The 18,524-nt window shown below is 44.7% G+C and overlaps 1 protein-coding gene across 2 annotated transcripts in view; it reads right to left on the bottom strand.

The window, feature by feature from the left end:
• Positions 1-18,524, bottom strand: part of TRNAU1AP (tRNA selenocysteine 1 associated protein 1) — a 296,944-nt gene that overhangs the window by 239,198 nt on the left and 39,222 nt on the right. For both annotated transcript variants that reach the window (XR_015308501.1, XM_086957540.1), the window contains exons 2-3: positions 3,903-4,000; positions 3,255-3,354 (exon numbers count right to left, since the gene is read on the bottom strand). Coding sequence is in view for 1 of the 2 variants with exons in the window: in XM_086957540.1 (XP_086813666.1) it covers positions 3,255-3,354; positions 3,903-4,000 (198 nt within the window). In the remaining variant the exon portion in view is untranslated. The remainder of the gene's footprint in view (positions 1-3,254; positions 3,355-3,902; positions 4,001-18,524) is intronic.

Genomic DNA, 18,524 nt, shown 5'->3' with positions numbered 1-18,524 from the left:
GGAACATTGGTCACAACTCAGTTCGTATACAATGAAATCTGATTAAATATTCTGGTAAAAGTACATAGAGGAAGGAAGATTGTCAAAAAGACTGTACAGCATCAAACACAGAAAGAAAACAAGCGTGCGTGCCTCGCGCTGCAGCGGGAGAGAGGCGCGGGTGGGTGCACCCGCGAGTGGTGCGCGTGCGCTGGAGAGAGCAGTCTGCTCTTTTTCAAAGCACGTGCTTGTGGCGCGCCGCTGCGCACTCCTGCAAGGTGTATGCAGCCACAAGCACGAGTATGTGCTTGGAAAAAGAGCTGCACAACCGCTAAAGGTCTCCTATGCAGTGTATGGACACTGCGTAGGCGAGACCTAAAAAGGCCTGTTTCACTCCTAACTACATATGTGATTGTTATACCTAATTTAATGGAGGACAGCACTTCTTTTATGACAGCATGCCCAAGAGAATGACCTCTAGGAGGTTTGGGTACCCATGACATCAGTGATATGCTTAAGTTTCCATAGAATGTTCCTATGGGAGGTAGATAACAGTGACTTTGATAAAAGAATGAGTGGTTTCCTCCTTGGATTCATACTCTTGCCAGAATGTTTCTCAATGTGCCTGGTCTACGAAGTGAAGGCGCTTCAGTTTATGCCACCATCTATGGTTTACCTTGTATAGTGCTTAGTGCCATTTGGGGTTTCAAAGCCATTGGGTCTATGAATTATAACCGTCCAATGTTCATTATCAAGTTTGATCCCTATGATGTGGCCAGGAAATATAATTGTAAGTGGATAACATGCCCCCGGGTTACTGAGCGCAGTATACATTTTATATAATAATAATAATAATAATATATATTAGAGATCTTGGGAGTGGTTCAAACCATCAATTGATATGCTGAACCATCTTGGAAGAACAGCCAAACTGTGAGTGGGATTACAGAAAAGCATTTGTTTTTCCTATTTATGCAGACTTTCATACAGAACATGCAATCTTTTGACCCAAGACACATTTTATTATCTCAGAGTCCAAATATAGTGGATATCATGGATGAATAGCTGGAAGGTCCATAAGAGGGATACAAGGGTCAACGCAGTTCTGGAAAACACAGCCACTTAAAGTTCAAGGCAGACTTTTCTTAACTAAAATTATACTACTACCACAACTTTTATACTACCATGCCATATACCTCTGCTTTAACAGTATCCCATTGCAAAGACAACTCTCTTATAGAAGACCTACTCTAGAGAAGAGAGTGCTACAGGGTAGCATTTTGCACACAGACGAAATAGTACTGGGAGTACTGGACCTCAAACTTTATTATATAGCAGTACAGCAAAATGGCTATTCAGGAGGCTAGAAGTGACTCCGTTGGCTGAGGAGAAATACTTCACACTATACTCTGAAGTTAGCAGAATGACCACCCTCCTGGTACAAAAGCTGTAGGACTGAACTTCCAAGTTTAAGTAAAGTTCAAATACTACTGGGTCCACCACAGACAAATAAATTCACCACTAGTCACATACTCCCCAAAATGCTGTTTGTAAGTCTCCTGGACTTTTAGAAAACGAGAAGGAAAAATGTAATAGCCAGCTGGACTACACCTATGATAACCCGAAAGGGTTTTAGAGAAAGAAAGTTGCTCTCATATTTTTTATGTTAAAAAATGATACCATCCAATATGTATCTTTTAGTTTGTAGTTATTGTATTAGAAGAAGGTGGATACGTTCACAAACAAACAAAGGAAGAAAAAACAGCCGACACTTGTTTCGCCCGTGGGGCCTAGTTAGCCATGGGCTTTCTCAAGGCAGTAAATCTTTTCATAGGTTACATATCACGTCGAGGTGCGTCTGAAGTTGTCCCTGCGGTCCCGGTGAATGAAGTAAACACAGATGCACCACAGGTATGGGATGAGCAGATACTGTAATTTCACAGAATAAAGGACCATAAGTAATTCACAGCAATAAGAATAAATAGACCTATAAACAGTGATAAGTGGGAAGCACCTATTTGAAGTTCCACACAGGATTGGCTAATGTCATAAGGCGAGAAAAGAAGAGTCCCTGAAGAAATGAACAAGAGATCAATTGAAGAGCGCATATTAGGTTTAAATCAGGCACAGACACTAGTGGCACACAGCTAAATAGAATTATTATTGTTGACCCAATGTTTGCTGTCGTTTCACTGCTAGAGTAATATACAATAACACAATTAACTTGACAATGTAAAAAGATATAAGACAAAATGGCAACTGATGAGGAAAACTGAATGCTCATGTGTTCAAGATTGAGAACAATGTAACCTACGAACTGATATCATGTCATTGCAAGAATGGATAAACTGTGTATAAAGAAAAACTAAAACAAAAACATGTCAAAAATAAATAAAAATCTATTCGAATCCCCAACTCATTTTTCCATGTTCTCGGAATTTCTATTTGCTTTTTAGGTCTGGAGACAACTTTAGCTGTCTCGTCAGACCATTGTTTTTCCCAAACCATTATATAATATTTACAATCATGGAGGCACTTTTGGCCAGTGGGTTTAATTTCTTGTTCTTTTGAAAGGTTATTCACATTTTGCTTCAGCGCAGCACAGTGTAGGGCAATAGATCAGCCCACTTTATCCATTGGCTATCTCACGCTGAGTTATTACACAATGCCTGTACATATTGTTCACATCTGGCTCAAATTAGTCCCTTTCTCTTCCGTTGCACAGTGGTTAAAAAAAAAATCTTTTACTTATTATACTAACTTTAAATATCACGCTTTCTATTCTCATACACGGCACACTTTTTGCTCTAAACCCTACACCTGCTTTTCCACCTCCTCATACCTAAACGATGCCTCACACTTCTCCCAGCCATCCAGCACACTCAGTTCTTTTCCGGTTTCACCAGTAACACAGCCCTTGCTCTTTTATCCTTCACTAACTTGTAACAAATTCTTAGTTATTGAAGCCAGGACTTCACTATCCTAATCCAGACATTCAAATTGTTCAAAAACTAACCTTACCAATATATATGAAAGAATGCTATTAATAACATGTAGTAAAGTTTTCTACAAGCTCGCAGACTTCCGAGGACCTCACAAAAGCAGAGGGTTTACTTAGCATTTTGAGACACAACAGCTGGCAAAGCAGGCGAGCCTTGTTTAAAAGTTACTTACAGTGCACCAACCCAGAAGTGAAATCTGCTTGTAGACACAAGCTGAATAAAAACAGATTCCCTATTTCTTATTAGGCAGAAAGTGAACAAACTCATACTCACCGGCCTGGATCCTGGAATAAGTTTTGTGTTTAGTTTATGCAAACATCTTCCTGCTTTTTCCTGATCAGTAAACTCTATAAAGCAATAGCCTGCTAGAATCCTACACGAAAGAAAATTTGAATTCTTGATTACAAATCTGAAATAATAACATTTACTCATCACTACTTTATCAAATAACTGTGGAAAAAGTACAAATTTAAACTGCAAACGTGCACGTCGAGTTTGGCCATTCACATATTTGAGTACTTTGCAATCAACCTATTTTGGCAAAACAATGTTTGCTGCACCTGAATTATGAAGGAAAATAAGTTTTTTGCTTTAAATGGCACAAACATATTTTTTAAATGCATTCTTTAAAGAGGAAATGGATCCCTCAATGGCAAGATTTCAAATGGAAGATGGTAGAAACACTGCACAGGAGGGATGCGGCTAAAAATATTAAATCAGGTCACTAAAGACTTCAGATAACTAAAGGAACTACACACTACATGGATCACCCACCACCAGCGATTTCATGACTGAAATAGAGGCAATGTCCAAAAATAAAATTCTGAGTTTGGGAACGATGGGGATAATCTTTTCAACAATAGGCATACAGGAACTGAAACACAGGACTACTAGAAAGAGGTTCCTACACAAAGGACTCACCCAGTAACTCGGTTTCTAATAATTTTCACGCTCTGAACGAGCTCGCCCATAGTGGCAAAGGCCCTGGTCACAAATGCCTCATCCATGTATGGCTCAAGCTGTGGGAAAATCATACATCAACCATTAGAATGAAACAGGCACAAGAGCATAAATGAAAATAACTGTTGCTTGAACCCCCTTCTAGAAACTGCAGTATGACCCACAAATGCTCAAACACACTCATTTTGACAGGCATATTAAAGTTTACTCATTTATTGCACACTCTCGCTCTGGGCAAATTAGCAAAGTGCCTCATGCCTGTATATTCTATTTTTTTCAGCTAAAATGTTTGCAACGGTTCGATGAAGTATTTCGATTTATTCAGAAATGTTTAACGAATTCCAGACTGGGAATTAACATTTTCAAGAACCAAGCTCTTTCGATAAATAAGGTGAAAAGCATTCTCTGCAATGGGGTACGGGAAGGCACATTCGGAGGTGATAGGGCTATCATGTCCAAGCCATCAGTTGACCACTCGCTTAGGAGCTTAAGGGATATTGAGACCTTTCCTTATTTGTTTAAGCTCCTAGATAAACAAAAAAAAGTATTATTTTGCAGTTTCGAATTGTAATTGATCCAGGTTGGGGATTTGAAGGCTGAAGAGCATTTTTTAAATAAAATGGAAAATATACTGTAACTTAAAACCTAAATGCTTTTCAAGCCATCTTCTTTTGATTTGTTGTTTCTTTCTGAATAAGAGAAAGAAGAGAAAGAAGAATATTCAACTTTTAACAAGGGAGATTGGCATTAGAACTAGTGGTGAAGCATGATAGAAAAGATCATTTTGAATGTGATACAGTAAGGCTTTTTATGCAGAACTCCAGATCTCGAAATGAAAATATTATGTATTATCCTACAGCGGTAAAATGCTGAGCTTGAAGAGTTTCTCTGTTAAGTAAGAGATGAATGTAACTTAGATATATATTCCGGGAAACCGTATGAATTTCTGGCATTAATTTATGACATTTGCTTGGTTTCTGTTACGACGGATAATTGTCTAACACTTGATGATGTGAATACTGGATATTGTTTTACTACCTATTTGATAATTAGGGCATTTGGATATTTATTGTATTATGTATATTTTATTATAATATTTAAAGAAACCATTTCTATGAGATGTTTTCCTGGAAATAAATCATTATTTACTCATTCAGTTAAAACTTTAACGTTTATAAAAAAAATATAAATCTCACTAACTATAAAATACAATAACAGCATTATTGGCATTTTATATTTCATCACTATTTACATCAATTCCCAGCAAAAACTGTTGTCCTTTCTAAAAGTGTTACCATAAATCAGTATTAATTCATTTTTAAGTGCACCAAAGGTCACCGTCAAATGGGATTGATTTGGGGGCAGTTAACCCTATCCTAGGATGGGTGTTGGGTGTCCTTCCACTCCGCCTGCCATGCCTCAAGTAATTAGTACACACACAGTACTAAAGGTGAGGAAAGAATACAGTAGGGGACTAAGTAATGTTAGAAATGGTTATTTTTATATGTAGTCTTTTTTCTAAGTTGTTCTCTAGTAACTGCTTGTATTTTGGGCACAGTGAAAATGATACAGAAATGCCAAACTATTTTTTAGCTGCATCTCAAAAGTTTCAGCTATTTTATTACATTTATTTTAATGGATTCAGATACTACGAGCTGCAGGTTGAAAGGAGATATTTACTACAGGAGCGATGTGGCAAGCCTAAAATGTTGAGAGATGTTGTTTCTGAAATTGGGAATTGATTAGGAAGCTTTGTCTTGCGATCTTTTCTTTCTTACATTTGTTGGCTTCAGGTCTGCTGATGTCATGCCTCCTTGCATTGTGATGGTGATCTAATTGGTCCAGATTTCAGTTAGAAACAGCCTCTCAGAATTTCGTCAGTGGGTTCAATTTGAAGTCCGGGACACAGATTCGTGAGAAAGAAACGTTGTGTGAATTCAAAATGTTGTATGTTTTGAAACAAGAAGGTTTCTACACCTACTTACTTAATAGTTCCTGTGCCTTTTCACCAAGTGCAGGTATGCACAAACATTCACAAATTTGGGCTGTGCTTATCAGTATTCGGTGAAGAAGAAATTGATTAAAGAGTCTCAGTTCTCAGAAACAACCAAAGAATCTACTTGTTTCATTGCCTCTTGGTGTTTTATGCACTAATTTGTAGTAAGGGTACTCTGTTCTGTTCCCTCTCAATTGTGTTCCAATGCGCAAACATTCAGGAAGCATCTATTTAATCACGTTTTTCACCCTCCATAGACATGGTCTTACCTCCTCCTACTATCCCCAAGTGTCAATAGCTATATGGAATAAGCTGGGCCCGATCAAAATGTTTGACTGTCATTTATAAGCCAGTCAACAGGACTCTCTCTCTCTCTGCCCAGACTATCTCTCACACATACCAGCTATACTCCTGCCCAGAACCCATGGACAGTGATTCTAAAGCAACTACTTGGACTCCAATGTAATCACCACTAAATTTCGTAATTGCCTTAACCGAGCATATGTTACCACAATAAATCGATATTCATTCTAAGCAAATAAATATTGCAAATATGTACATTTATGCTTATGTGTTTTATTTAACTATTGATAAGTACTTAGATGATTGTCTTATCTGTATTGATCATGAAAAAAGCGTACAAGGTGAACGATTATCCACGCCAAAAATGTAAATCTCTGACTGCTGTAAAAAAAAAAAAAAGCAAGCCAGCAATCATTGAACCATGCACAAAGGATGGCTACTTCTGTATAATATTTGTTATAGGAAACACATTGCTGAAATAATTACGATGACAGTGTGGGTGGAGGATAAGTGGGTGGGGAGGGTGCAAGTCAACATTCCTTGAGAAGAGCGGCGTGTTCTGGGAATATAGGGTGGGCATAACTCAGATAGGGGCCAAGGAGCAGACCTTGTAAAGCAAGAGTCTTGAAGCCAGTGTGAACAGTGTGGGTAGTGAAGCCACTGCAGATGCAAAAAATGGAGCAGAGCTAATGCATAGAGGATTAAAGCCATGGGGCGTCTACTGTGGTGGGCAATGATAGTGCTGGTAAGAGAGAGAGAGCCCGATGCTTATGGAGGAGGGGACAAGTGTAGGCACAGAAAGAGTGTGCATCCGAAACACTGCAGCACAGAGCCTGAGGAAATATGATCAGAACTCTCCCATCCTGAAGGAACTCCACTGGTCCACTTCCTAGTCCGCACCATCTTCAAAACCAACTGTAATATTTATAAAGCCATTACAAATTGCACTCTGGCCTATGTGGCTGAAAAGCTCACCATCTCAGAAGGCTCTCAACAAACCTGTGGCCAGGAGATCACCATGTGGATTTGAATAAGTGGGGAAAAAAAGAAGGAAAAAACGATGAGAGGTATTTGATGCTCTTGGGATCTGGAACAACATCCCTGAATCCATATTGACAAACCCAATTCAAGAGAGGGTTGTAGGTGGACCTCTTCAATGATCATTACAATACGATGCATTAACAGTCCACAAACCAGCTCTCTCTCTAATCAGTTGTTGAAAGTATCATAAAACTTTGACCCTATATCGCCAACTGCTGCCTTTTGATAAGATTTACACTATACAAATTCTGCATACATGTATACATAGGAAAGGCCACTAGAAATTGAAGAGAGTTGGAGTCAGTACTGCCAGGAGAGGGTAGTGCCCGTGCACAATGGAGATAGGGCACGGTCAGTACTGGAAGAAGTAGCAAAGAGGAAGGCAGGAAAAAGGGCTACTTCTGAAGAGATTGGTGTACGTCAGCACACAGTGGGAAGCATCAGAAGGGAGGGGAGCACAAGCGCAAATGGGAGAAGAGAAAGAGGGGGAAAAGAGTGAAAAGGGAGAAGAGAGGGAACCGTGTGCAGATCAGAGATGGAAGAAGCCAAGGGCTGAGAAGAAAGGAGCTTGGACTGGAGTGTGGGCTAGAAGGGGGCAAGTGTGGGCTTGCAAGGGGGAGCAAAAGTCAAATGCATGCTGTATGGGGAAGGCAAAAGCCAAGTGTATGCTACAAGTGATGAGGACGAAATAAGATTGTGGACTAGAAATGGAGGGAAAAGGCATAGGCAGACTAGAAGGCCAAGCAGAGTATGGGCTAGAAAAAAAGGGTCAGGAAGTATAAAAGTGGAGTGAGAGGGTAGAAGAAAAGCAAAAGGTAGAGTGCAAGTTAAGTGGGACTTGGTGAAAAGCAGAATATAAGCTAGAAATGTGTGAAAGCAGAGTGCAAGTAATAAAAATGGAGCGACACCCAACTGCAGGAAAGAAGGGGTCGTGAAAGAGTGGGAGCTAGAAATGGGGTGAAAGCGGAGTGCAAGCTGTAAAGGCCACTGGAAAAGTAGGCTGCAGTCCGAGAGAAGGCAGCAAAAGTATAGAGGCAACTGTCAGCTGGAAGCAGAACTCTGGCTAAAATGGGTAAGGAAAAATCAAGTGCAGCCTAAAAAGGGAGGGCAACACGCATGGTGCAACCCAGATGTGAGGGGTAGGTGAAAGCTGGTTGGGAGCTAAAGCAGAGGTTGGATAGAAGGTGGTGGGATTGAAAGCCAGACGGAAGCTGGACGCTGGGGTGATAAAAGCAGGGTATGAGCTTACAGAGGCAAAAGCTTAGCGTGGGCTAGAGTGTAGTGGCTGGAAGCAAACAGTGGGGTAGAGAAATAATGGTGGGTGTAAGATAAAGGAGGAAAGAAGCAACAAGTTGAGTGGCGTTGCCAGAGTGAGCAGAGAGGACTGGACCACAATAATGCAAGCTGAATTGTATAGGGAGTAGACAAACACAGGACGAGTGGAGGGACCAAAATAACAAATTAGGGGGTAGTTGGCACCAAAAGTGAGATAGTCAAGTGTTGCATAGGGCAGATGGGCGAGAGCAGAATTGGGACAGAGACCACAAGGGTGGGAACTGAAGGGCGCACCGCCAGAAGAGCAGAATTTAAGCAGGGGTGTTGGAAGGGTGCAAATCAAGTAGGGTGCCAGAAGGCGCAAATCGAGTGGGGGTGCCAGAAGGACGCAAACCGAACGGTGACACCTGAAGGGCGCAAACCTAACAGGGACGACAGAAGGCCACAAACCAAACAGGGGCATCAGAAAGGTGTGCATCAAATAGGGTCGCCAGAGGGGCAGGGACTGAACAGGGGCGCCAGAACAGCATGAACCCAGTTTGGGGAACCAGAAGGACTCAAAAAGACAGAGGGAAGGTGGTGGGGCAAAGACCACAATCCAAATGTGGTTCTCATAAGGAAGAGAGTAATTGGGGGGCACAAGATATGCATGAGCTGAGTGGGGTATTGCAGAGAAACACAAGCAGGATGGGGGTAACGAGAAGAGCACAAGATGCATGGGGTTATGAGGGGACCAGAACATTTTGAACCAAGTAGGGGGGTGTCAGAAGGACACTACCCGAGTGTAGAGGGCCAGAAGGGTAAGATCTGACTAAGTGGGCCCAGTAGGGTATGCTTCAATTAGGAGGCACCAAGACAGAATGCGGAAAAAGTTGACAGACAATGCCAAAAGGGTATGAGCTGAGTTAGGGAGGGGGTGTTATAAGAATATAAACTGAGCTGTGCATTCCAGGAGAATCCTCGTAAGAAACCAAACAAGCATTTACAATGCAATGGTCTCGGCATTATTAAAGGTAGAGCTATTGGCATTGCTCATGACTTTTTTTGTTTTTTTTTAAATCATAAATAAATGGCAGTGTCATTTACATTGCCAATAGCTTAATCGTTAAATAAATGACATTGTCATTTACAATGCCAATAGCTTAATCGCTCGCAAATGCATGACCTATTGCATTTACACCCACACAGAGCCACACACACAAAGCCACCCAAACATACAGAGCCATTCACATAGAACCACCCTCACACAGACAGAGCGACCCACACCTAGAGCCACCTACAAAAAAAGTGATCCACACAGAGCCACACACACACAGAGCCACACAGCCACACATACACAGAGCCCCCCCACACACAGAGCCCCCCCCACACACACACACAGAGCCCCCCCCCACACACACACAGAGCCCCCACACACACACACACACAGCCCCCCACACACACACACAGCCCCCCCCCCACACACACAGAGCCCCCCAGACACACACAGAGCCCCCCCACACACACAGAGCCCCCCACACACACACACAGAGCCCCCACACACACACACACACAGAGCCCCCACACACATACACAGAGCCCTCCCACACACACACAGAGCCCCCCCACACACACACAGAGCCCCCCCCACACCCACACAGAGCCCCCCCCCACACACACACACACAGAGCCCCCCCCCCACACACACACACACACACACACACAGAGCCCCCCACACACACACACACACACACAGAGCCCCCCCCCACACACACACTGAGCCCCTCCCCACACACACACACACACACACACACACACACATAGAGGGTTCAGAGTGGGGAAAGAGGTGGCGTTTTCTTGCTGTGCTGAAAGATGGGATCAGCCGAGGGATTCTTGAGGGAGCTACCGAATTGCAGAGACAGTGGAATTTCGACAAAGCCAGAGTGGGAGAGGCATTTAGAAACAGAAATCTGTTCATAATAAGGGCCGCATAAGAAATGCAGAATAACATGTTATTCAATAAATAAAAAACAAACTGCAAATAAATCCAGCTGACTGAACTCTAAGCATCGACAGAGCGCTAATGATGTTTTGATTGGGAGGGTCAGCAACCCAGGGATATCTTAAGGTCGGAGACACTTCTGGAAAATCTCAACCCAGCTGATTCAAACAAAAGGCGGAATCCGAGGAAACGTCCTGAACAACAGGCTGCACAACATCCTGTTCAGTCCTTGCATTCAGCCCGACTAGAGTATTCAGGTTGCAAACACGGTTCCAGTTACTCTCAGGGTGCCACAGTTCTTTAAATGCAATATTTGAACGTTCTTTCTCCCTTCTTGGATGTCTGTGCTCTTTGTAGCGCTCTTGGTACGATCTGCACGGCCTTCGGGGAAGAGCCCCACTACGTCTCACGCTTCTCGCGTGAGCCGGCGTACGCGATGCTGCGGAACGGTACGAGGCGTACTAGCAACCGTACCACAAGAAAACAGTTCGTTTGGATGCAAGCATACGCTTCAAAAGCAGGGTGACTCAACGTGGCGCACCCAGGGTGCGAGGCGTACCGGTTGATTTGAGGCCAGTAGTCGCACGCTGCATGCAGTTCAAAGCGTGCAGCACGGATGACAAAGCACGGTCAGTTTTGAATGCGCCTCGCGGACTCTGGGTCCAGAGCGCAGCGTACCTCGCAGCAAACAGTACCTTAGTCCTCGAGGGGAGGGTGAAGCGAACAGCTGCGGGAGCTGCTCCTCTGTTGTCACGGTGCCGTCCCGGGGCGATGCGAGCGGCGCGGCTCGGGCTCCGGGGTTGGAGATGTGTTGTAAGGGGATTGACGAGCCAGCGGCGTACGCTTCTACCCTGAAGGGGGAGCGGCCAGCTGGGGGTACGGCGGTACAAGCGGGGCACTGATCAGGGGCTTTAGGGAACCACAGCAGAGTCCAACGTTGCGATGTGCGCTACAGCGCGGGCCAGTAAATCACGGTGCTTGGGAGGACAGCAGAGGCCCGACACGGGAGAAACACTCCATGCCAGGAGAAGAACCTCCACCCTGTTCAGGGGCCCCGTAGCTCGGGGACACAACCTCTCCACCCCTCAGCTCAGGATCAGAGCAGCCACCTCACATTTCAGGGGCACGCACAGCCCTCAGGAACATCCAGCGCCGCACCTCAGGCTTAGGAGCTAATCCCTGAACAGTGCATAGAGATGAGCGGGCAAAGCGAAAAAAAGGTGAACTGAGGGCAAAAGAAATTCATACGGAGGAGATTGGGTGGGCCACAAAAGAAAGCGTGAGAAAGAGAAAAAGAGAAGCGGCAAAAAGAAATAATTAACAAGGGATAGTTATCTCCTGTCCGACGCTGCTCGAGCAGCAAAATGGCGGCCCCAAACATCCGAAAATTTCGGATTCGGGGGCGTGTTTTGGCGTTCTGAGTGACGGGTGACGTCACAGGGCGAAAGAACGCCAAAAACACGCCCCCGAATCCGATAGAGACGGGGCTCCTTTGAAGTGACGCCTCTCTACTCCAATGGCTGGCCTCCGTTTAGGAAGCCAGCCAATGGAGGAGAGAGGCGGTTTCAAAGCCCCTAACTCAAAAACATGAATTCTTCGGGACTCCGCCCCACACTGCTTCGCAGTGAGAAGCGACAGTCCCTCGACCTAAAAAGAGCAAGCTGGTTGAGGGGCAAACTGGAGCAAGTCCACTGGTGTTAGAAGGGCAGAAGTGGAGGGCCAGCAAAGACATGAAGTAGAGAGTAAGTGCAAACCAGGTAGGGCGGGAAGGGCAGTGTAGATAATGTATGGAGTACCAGACTCATTTGGCTGCAAGTTAGAAGCGAACCAGATCGCAGACAGCGGCTACTAGGCTCCAATTGAGGTGGGTGAGGTAATATGCCACTGGTGTTCAGCTATAACCTGTGCCAAGTACAACCCATTCTGCACTTGATTCTGAGGGTAACCTAGTGCTAGTCTTTGAGGAAAAGAAATTACGTTAATCACACTGCATTATTCAATACTACACAGAGCAATTAGGGAATGCAATATAGAGTTAAACTCCTGTTAGTGTCTAGGCTCTTCTGCCCCGCCCACCCACCATCTAAAACACAATTCCCTGGGGTTTGTGTTCCCTGGTGTGTAATCAGGGACTCTGCGCAGGCAGGGAACAGGTGCAGTCACCTCATCACCCCCAAGATGCATGTGCACTAACAGTTCAGTTGAATTTCCTTCAGTGCGATTTCAGCATTAAAAAGGTTAAGTAGATACAGTAGGGTTTCATCTCATTCTCAGTCTCTCATTCACACAGCCCTATCATTACCTGCTTTCTGCAGTGGGAGTGGGACAGACTAACGCAGCAGCCTCACTCTGGCGGTAGAATTGGAGCTATTGGGCCACTAACGTCATCAATGGGGATGTGGAGACTTCAGCAATCTAGGTACATAGGCCTCCTCTGGCAGCTTCTCATCTCTGGCAGTTGTGGCCTCTCTAGGCTAGGGACTGGTGGAATGCTGGATCGGTAGATGCGGGCAATGGGCCAATCAGGCTGCACAACTTTGCAGTACAAAAACACCTGTGCTCCAATGATGTCAGCGGCAGCACCTTCCTGGCTGGGATAGATGCGGCAAGAAGACAGAGAAGAGACGCGGCGATGACGGAGGAGAGACGAGGTAAAGAGGTAAGCTTTGTTTCATTCTTTTTTTCAACCCTCTCCCCCACCTGCCCCTGATCCATACCGGTTACTACTAATCCTCATCCTCAAGCTTGTACCATGCTAAATCAGGGGGGGTCCAAAAAGGGACCCAGCTGGCTTCAGTACTCCCTTACAACACAGAGTCCTACTACAATAGACACATCTGACATGCACACAGTATGAACATGGCATGTCAGCACCACGTTCTAGGATTCAAATTGCAGAAGAATTTTATGAGTGGGGTTGGCAGCCTGCACTCACATTCACACAGCACAAATGGTCTAGTTACACGCTAGATTTTAAAAACATGGTATGCTGCCACCATCGCTTTAAGTGTTACACCCAGGTCACAGTATTCTATTGTCTACTATTAGGGTATGCTCCTTCAGGTCACAAGACATATCCTGGCCCTTGCACTGTCAGGGACAGGCTTGGGCGTCTGTAGACTACCTAGATAAGGGTTATGCCAGGGTCTAATTGAAATTCTGTATACCAGTATCACTTGCATTCAGACACTCATGACATACCATCATGCCCATAACCATGCAAGGGTCATTCCTGCCCCAACATGGGGCATTGGCCACAAGGGAGCTGGAGGAGGGAAAAAGTGCAGAGAAAGTAGGGGAAAATGCTATATAGATGGGAGCAGAAACTGTTCCAATTCAGTGAGGGAAAAGTACTACGATGTGGTAACAGTGTAGACAAGGTGTGGGGGGCAGTGGATACTAGTTCTATGTCAGGACCGGAGGCTTTGGATTATGCTTTACTCTTTCTTCGCTGTTTATTAAGACAGTTTCCCAGCAGCCAATTAAAATGTAACATTTGAAAAAACTACATTTCTCAATATTCTCTTTATACAACGTCACCACCACTACTCCAATCAGACCACGAGTCTGCTGATAAGACACTCAAGCACTATCTTCATTCCTCTTTCCTTGCTGCTCTGTCACAAAGATAAGTAATTCTTTTATGCTGTATGCGATATTGCTTGTGTTTTTTGTACAGTACTTTCAGCGCACGCAGTATACGCCCTCAGGACTTATCGCCGCTTGCTCAGCATCCGATGTGGGTGCTTTGAAGGCTGGAAGCAGAGCGTTTGTTGCTTGGACTTTGCTCCACTTTTAAGTTTGCCATACGCTCCTTGAGCAGCGGGATACCTTGGTCATATCAGGTGGTGTGAGCCATGCAGCCTCACATGAAGAGAGCCGGTTCCTCTGCGCTGCAAATCAATATTGCCGGAGGGCTTGTCAAACGCTTCCTTGCGCTTGCATGGGCAAGATACACGCTATTACAGGCTTTGCCAAAGGGATTTCTCTGTCACCTGTCGTGCCCGCCCGTTTCTTCTGTCTTTCATTGACAGGGGCTTGCCTCCTTAGCTGCTTGTATCAGCATTTGTGGGGTCTACAGTCCCCTCCCCTCCAAAAGCCCTAAAGCCCAATGTGAAGCTCCCGTCCCTCCACCTCCTCTCACTCTGCTCCTCCTCCTTCAACTCCCCTAGACTTTGACACGGATGCTATCATCCACCCTCGCTCCACTGCCTGAACCCCCTCCAACCACGCACTGACTACATCCATGACCATATCCGTAAAGGTTATTATAAGGAGGTCCACACTAGGCTATGGTCAAAGTGCCCTCGCCCAGACAGTATAGAAAAGTTACCAAGACCCCAGAGCTAGACCCCAACCTGATGACATTCCTGAAGAGATCATCTAAAGATCCCAAGAAAGGGATCAATGGAGCATGGAAGATCTGTCAAGATAAAATTCTTGACCTCACTGGCCCTCTTTGTAAGATTTTGGAGTCTGCGGTTTCTGCCAGAGAGTCAAATTCTCCCATCGAACCAGACACATTTGCAAGGTGGACCCAGAGGTCCCTGTGCCTTCTTGGAAATGCTAATTGCGCCATCTTGGCAAAAGGAGCAGGTCAATATTAATGAAGACACCCGGTTTTCCATATTTACAGAAAGAAAACAATGCGTTTCCTATCTGTGTTTATTTTTATAGGCATTAAAAGATTGAATATTGTGCTCCTAATGAGTGACTTTCCATACTGACAGCTATGAAATCCAAGACAACAGATGAGCAGGTGCCTTGATGCCTCTTCGCAAAGTTGCGCAATATACGTTCTTATTCAATTCAATTCAATTCAATTCAGGTAGTCAGAATGGGGAGTTAAAAAACATTTTAGAATATCTTTAAATGCAGGTATATGTCAAAATACATTTGTAGTAAATTGCTAATAATTACCTGGGGATGTAGTGTTTTACTACATTTGACTGCTGAATTTGCAACAACGCGACAAGCATCAAAGTAAGAGCATATGTTTATTAGTTAAATAAATGTGAAAATATAGCATTTTTTTACTCCATTTAAATCACAAAACCACAAACTAAATATGGATAAATACAGACGGAAATGTTAAAAAAAAAAAAAAGATCATCAAACCAGGAGCCCTAATATTGATTTGCATTGACCCCAAGCTTGCAGAATTGGCTAACGCCGAACCAGGACCAAAAGCTATTAGTCTCCTCTTTGGTGACAAGTTTGTAAGGGATATTGGCAAATTTGTGCAGACTTTCATTGTGCTAGACAAAGTGTAGTCATCCCTACAAAAAGTATTTCGGCGATCAGCACCTTCTGGGGTGTGTTGGCTGATACAGACAGTGGTCGACCGGCCATCCATATCCTCCAGCCCCTGCCAGATCTAACCAGGGTGGAAACCGCTCCTACAGTATGGAGCCTTGTTCTTCCTTCTACTCCTCTAGAGGTTGCGGAGGGTGCAACCACTACAAGCGAGGTTCCCCATGAGACAGGAAAATTACAGCACTTACTTAAGCGCTCCAGGTAAGCCTGATTACTGTTACTCTGTTCAGTTGATGGGCAGAACACAACTCTTCCTCCACAACTGAGAGTCCATTACACAAGACCTGTGGGTTCTGGACACCGTCTCGAGGTTCAATATAGAATTTTTTGTAGCACCCCACCAACTCTTCCTCCCTCACCCCCTCCTTTATCCCCCTACCAGATCAAGCTTTTATTTGACACGAGTTAACTCAGCTACTCCAGTAAGGGGCAATCTCTCCCAGTCACCCTGATTCATCAGGGCTTTACAGCAATATTTTGATGGATCCCAAAAAGGCAAATGGTCTTGTCTAGTCATCAACCTGAAAGAGTTCAATTCCTGGACTTTATACTGGCACTTCAAAATGGAGGAGGTTAATCTCCTCAGAGATCTCCTTCAGGACGGGGATTGGATGGTCAGCCTCGACCTGAAGGATGCTAATTTCTCCATTCCCAAGTTTTGCTCTCAATGCAAATCCCTGCAGTTCCAATGGGATGGTTGATGGTTCCACTTCAAGGTCCTCCCTTATTGTCTGGCTTCCGCTCCGTGGAGTTTCACCAAAGTGATGCAGCCGGTCGTGGAACAACTTTGCACCAGAGAAGTCAGGCTTATCAACTACTTAGACAACATCCTCGTGATGGCACAGGATAGTCAGGTGCTGTTGACTCATTTCTCTCGGAACATTCAGTTGCTCCAGGCTCTGGGGTTTCTATTCAATCAGAAAAAATACGTCCTGTGCCCCTCCCAATATATAGAATTTCTCCGGTTTCAAAAAGACTCTATATCGGCCCTCCTTTACCAGCCACATCCAAAATTAAAATTGATCCAGAAAGAAATTCGAGCCCGGCCTATCCAAAGACAAAGTCTCATTGAGAGTTCTAGCCAGGATTTTAGGCTTTCTGGCTTCACCGATACAAGACATATTCCCAGCTCCCTTACACTATTGAGCTCTCCAGCGGCTCAAGAAAAGCCACTCTCACATCGGACACCAATCACTCTCACATCGGACACCAGAAAACAATTGCGTTGGTGGCAGGAACACATGACGGCCTGGAATGGCAGGGCCAATTTTGACTCTCGAACAGACATGGTCATGGAATCAGACGCCAGTCAATGGGGCTAGAGAGCCAGATGTGGCTGAATCTCCAACAGGGACGTTGGAAACCAGAGGAATCCCAGCTCCATATAAATTGCCTGGAACTTTTGGCGGGCTCTTTTGCCATCAAGCCTCAGGCGCCTCACACCTCCAGCTGTTGCGTACTACGGAGGATGGACATCTTGGCTGTCCAGTACAACAGGTTGGGCGGGACCAAATCCAGATTCTAGTGGAATTAGCCAAGGAATGTTGCCACTTTTATCTTCAACACTGCATCACAGACACTGCAAAGTACCTCCCAGGACGTGAGAACACTGTAGCAGACTGGAACTCGAACATCTTAGGGACTCCAGCGAGTGGAAGCTTTATCTTTCCATCTTCCTACTTCTCCAGAAACTTTGGGGTCCATGTGACCTGGACCTATTTGCCTCTCACCTATCCAATCAACTTTCAAAGTTCTTCACCTGGAGTCCGGACCCTATGGCCGCCACCACAGACGCTTTTCTCCAGTACTGGCATGGTCCTGTACACTATGCCTTCCCTCATTCCTCTTGATACTTAGAGTGTCAGACCACACTCACCTCCATCGAGCAGAGCTCATCCTCATCACTCCATTATGGAGATCCCAACCGTGCTTCTCTGTTCTCATGGAAATGTCCAGCGATTACCTGCCCTGGATCACTCACTTCCCGGAACTTCTAATGACCAGTCAGGGCTTCAACATCCTTTGATGACATAGGGCCACCTCCCTCTAGTGGCGTGGTGAATTTCAGGGACCACTGGCTCTTGCCTGGCATTTGGGAACAAGCTGAAGTCTTACTTCTCCGCTTATGGTCAGACGCCACCCAGAAACGTTATGCCTCTGCTTGGCGATGTTGGCTGGGTTGGTGCAGCAAATGGAGTTTGGATTCCCTTGGAGCCCTCAGTCTTCATAATCAATTTCTTATCAAGTTTAGCGCCTTCTGGCTCAGAGTATTCCTCCAATAATAACTATAGTTAGGTCATCTCCGCAGGTCAAAATTTGGAGAATAACAGACCTGTTGGAGACCATCGTTTAGTAAGCAGGGACATGGGAGGTATTTGTTTAAGCAATCCTCTGAAACCTAAATACACAGTTTTGTGGGATGTCAATATTATTCTGTCCTTCCTTCAAAGGTGGCCAGATAATCCTGGCCTTTCCAGGAAACCACTCTGTTGAAAAGAAAGTACAAGTAACTTTGGTTCTTGAAGTAAGATTTATTCCGGTAGGAGAACAACTTAACATCCACTCGAGAGTAACCAGCCAGGCACGACCGATCACCTACTCGCTGTTGGACTTGGCCCTTAAGGCAGGTTCACCCCTAATCTTTTTGCTTTAGATCTGTGATATGCGTGGA

The sequence above is a fragment of the Lissotriton vulgaris genome, chromosome 2_1 (genome assembly GCF_964263255.1).
Source record: "Lissotriton vulgaris chromosome 2_1, aLisVul1.2, whole genome shotgun sequence".
Taxonomy (NCBI): domain Eukaryota; kingdom Metazoa; phylum Chordata; class Amphibia; order Caudata; family Salamandridae; genus Lissotriton; species Lissotriton vulgaris.
This window is presented reverse-complemented; position numbering and strand designations above follow the sequence as displayed.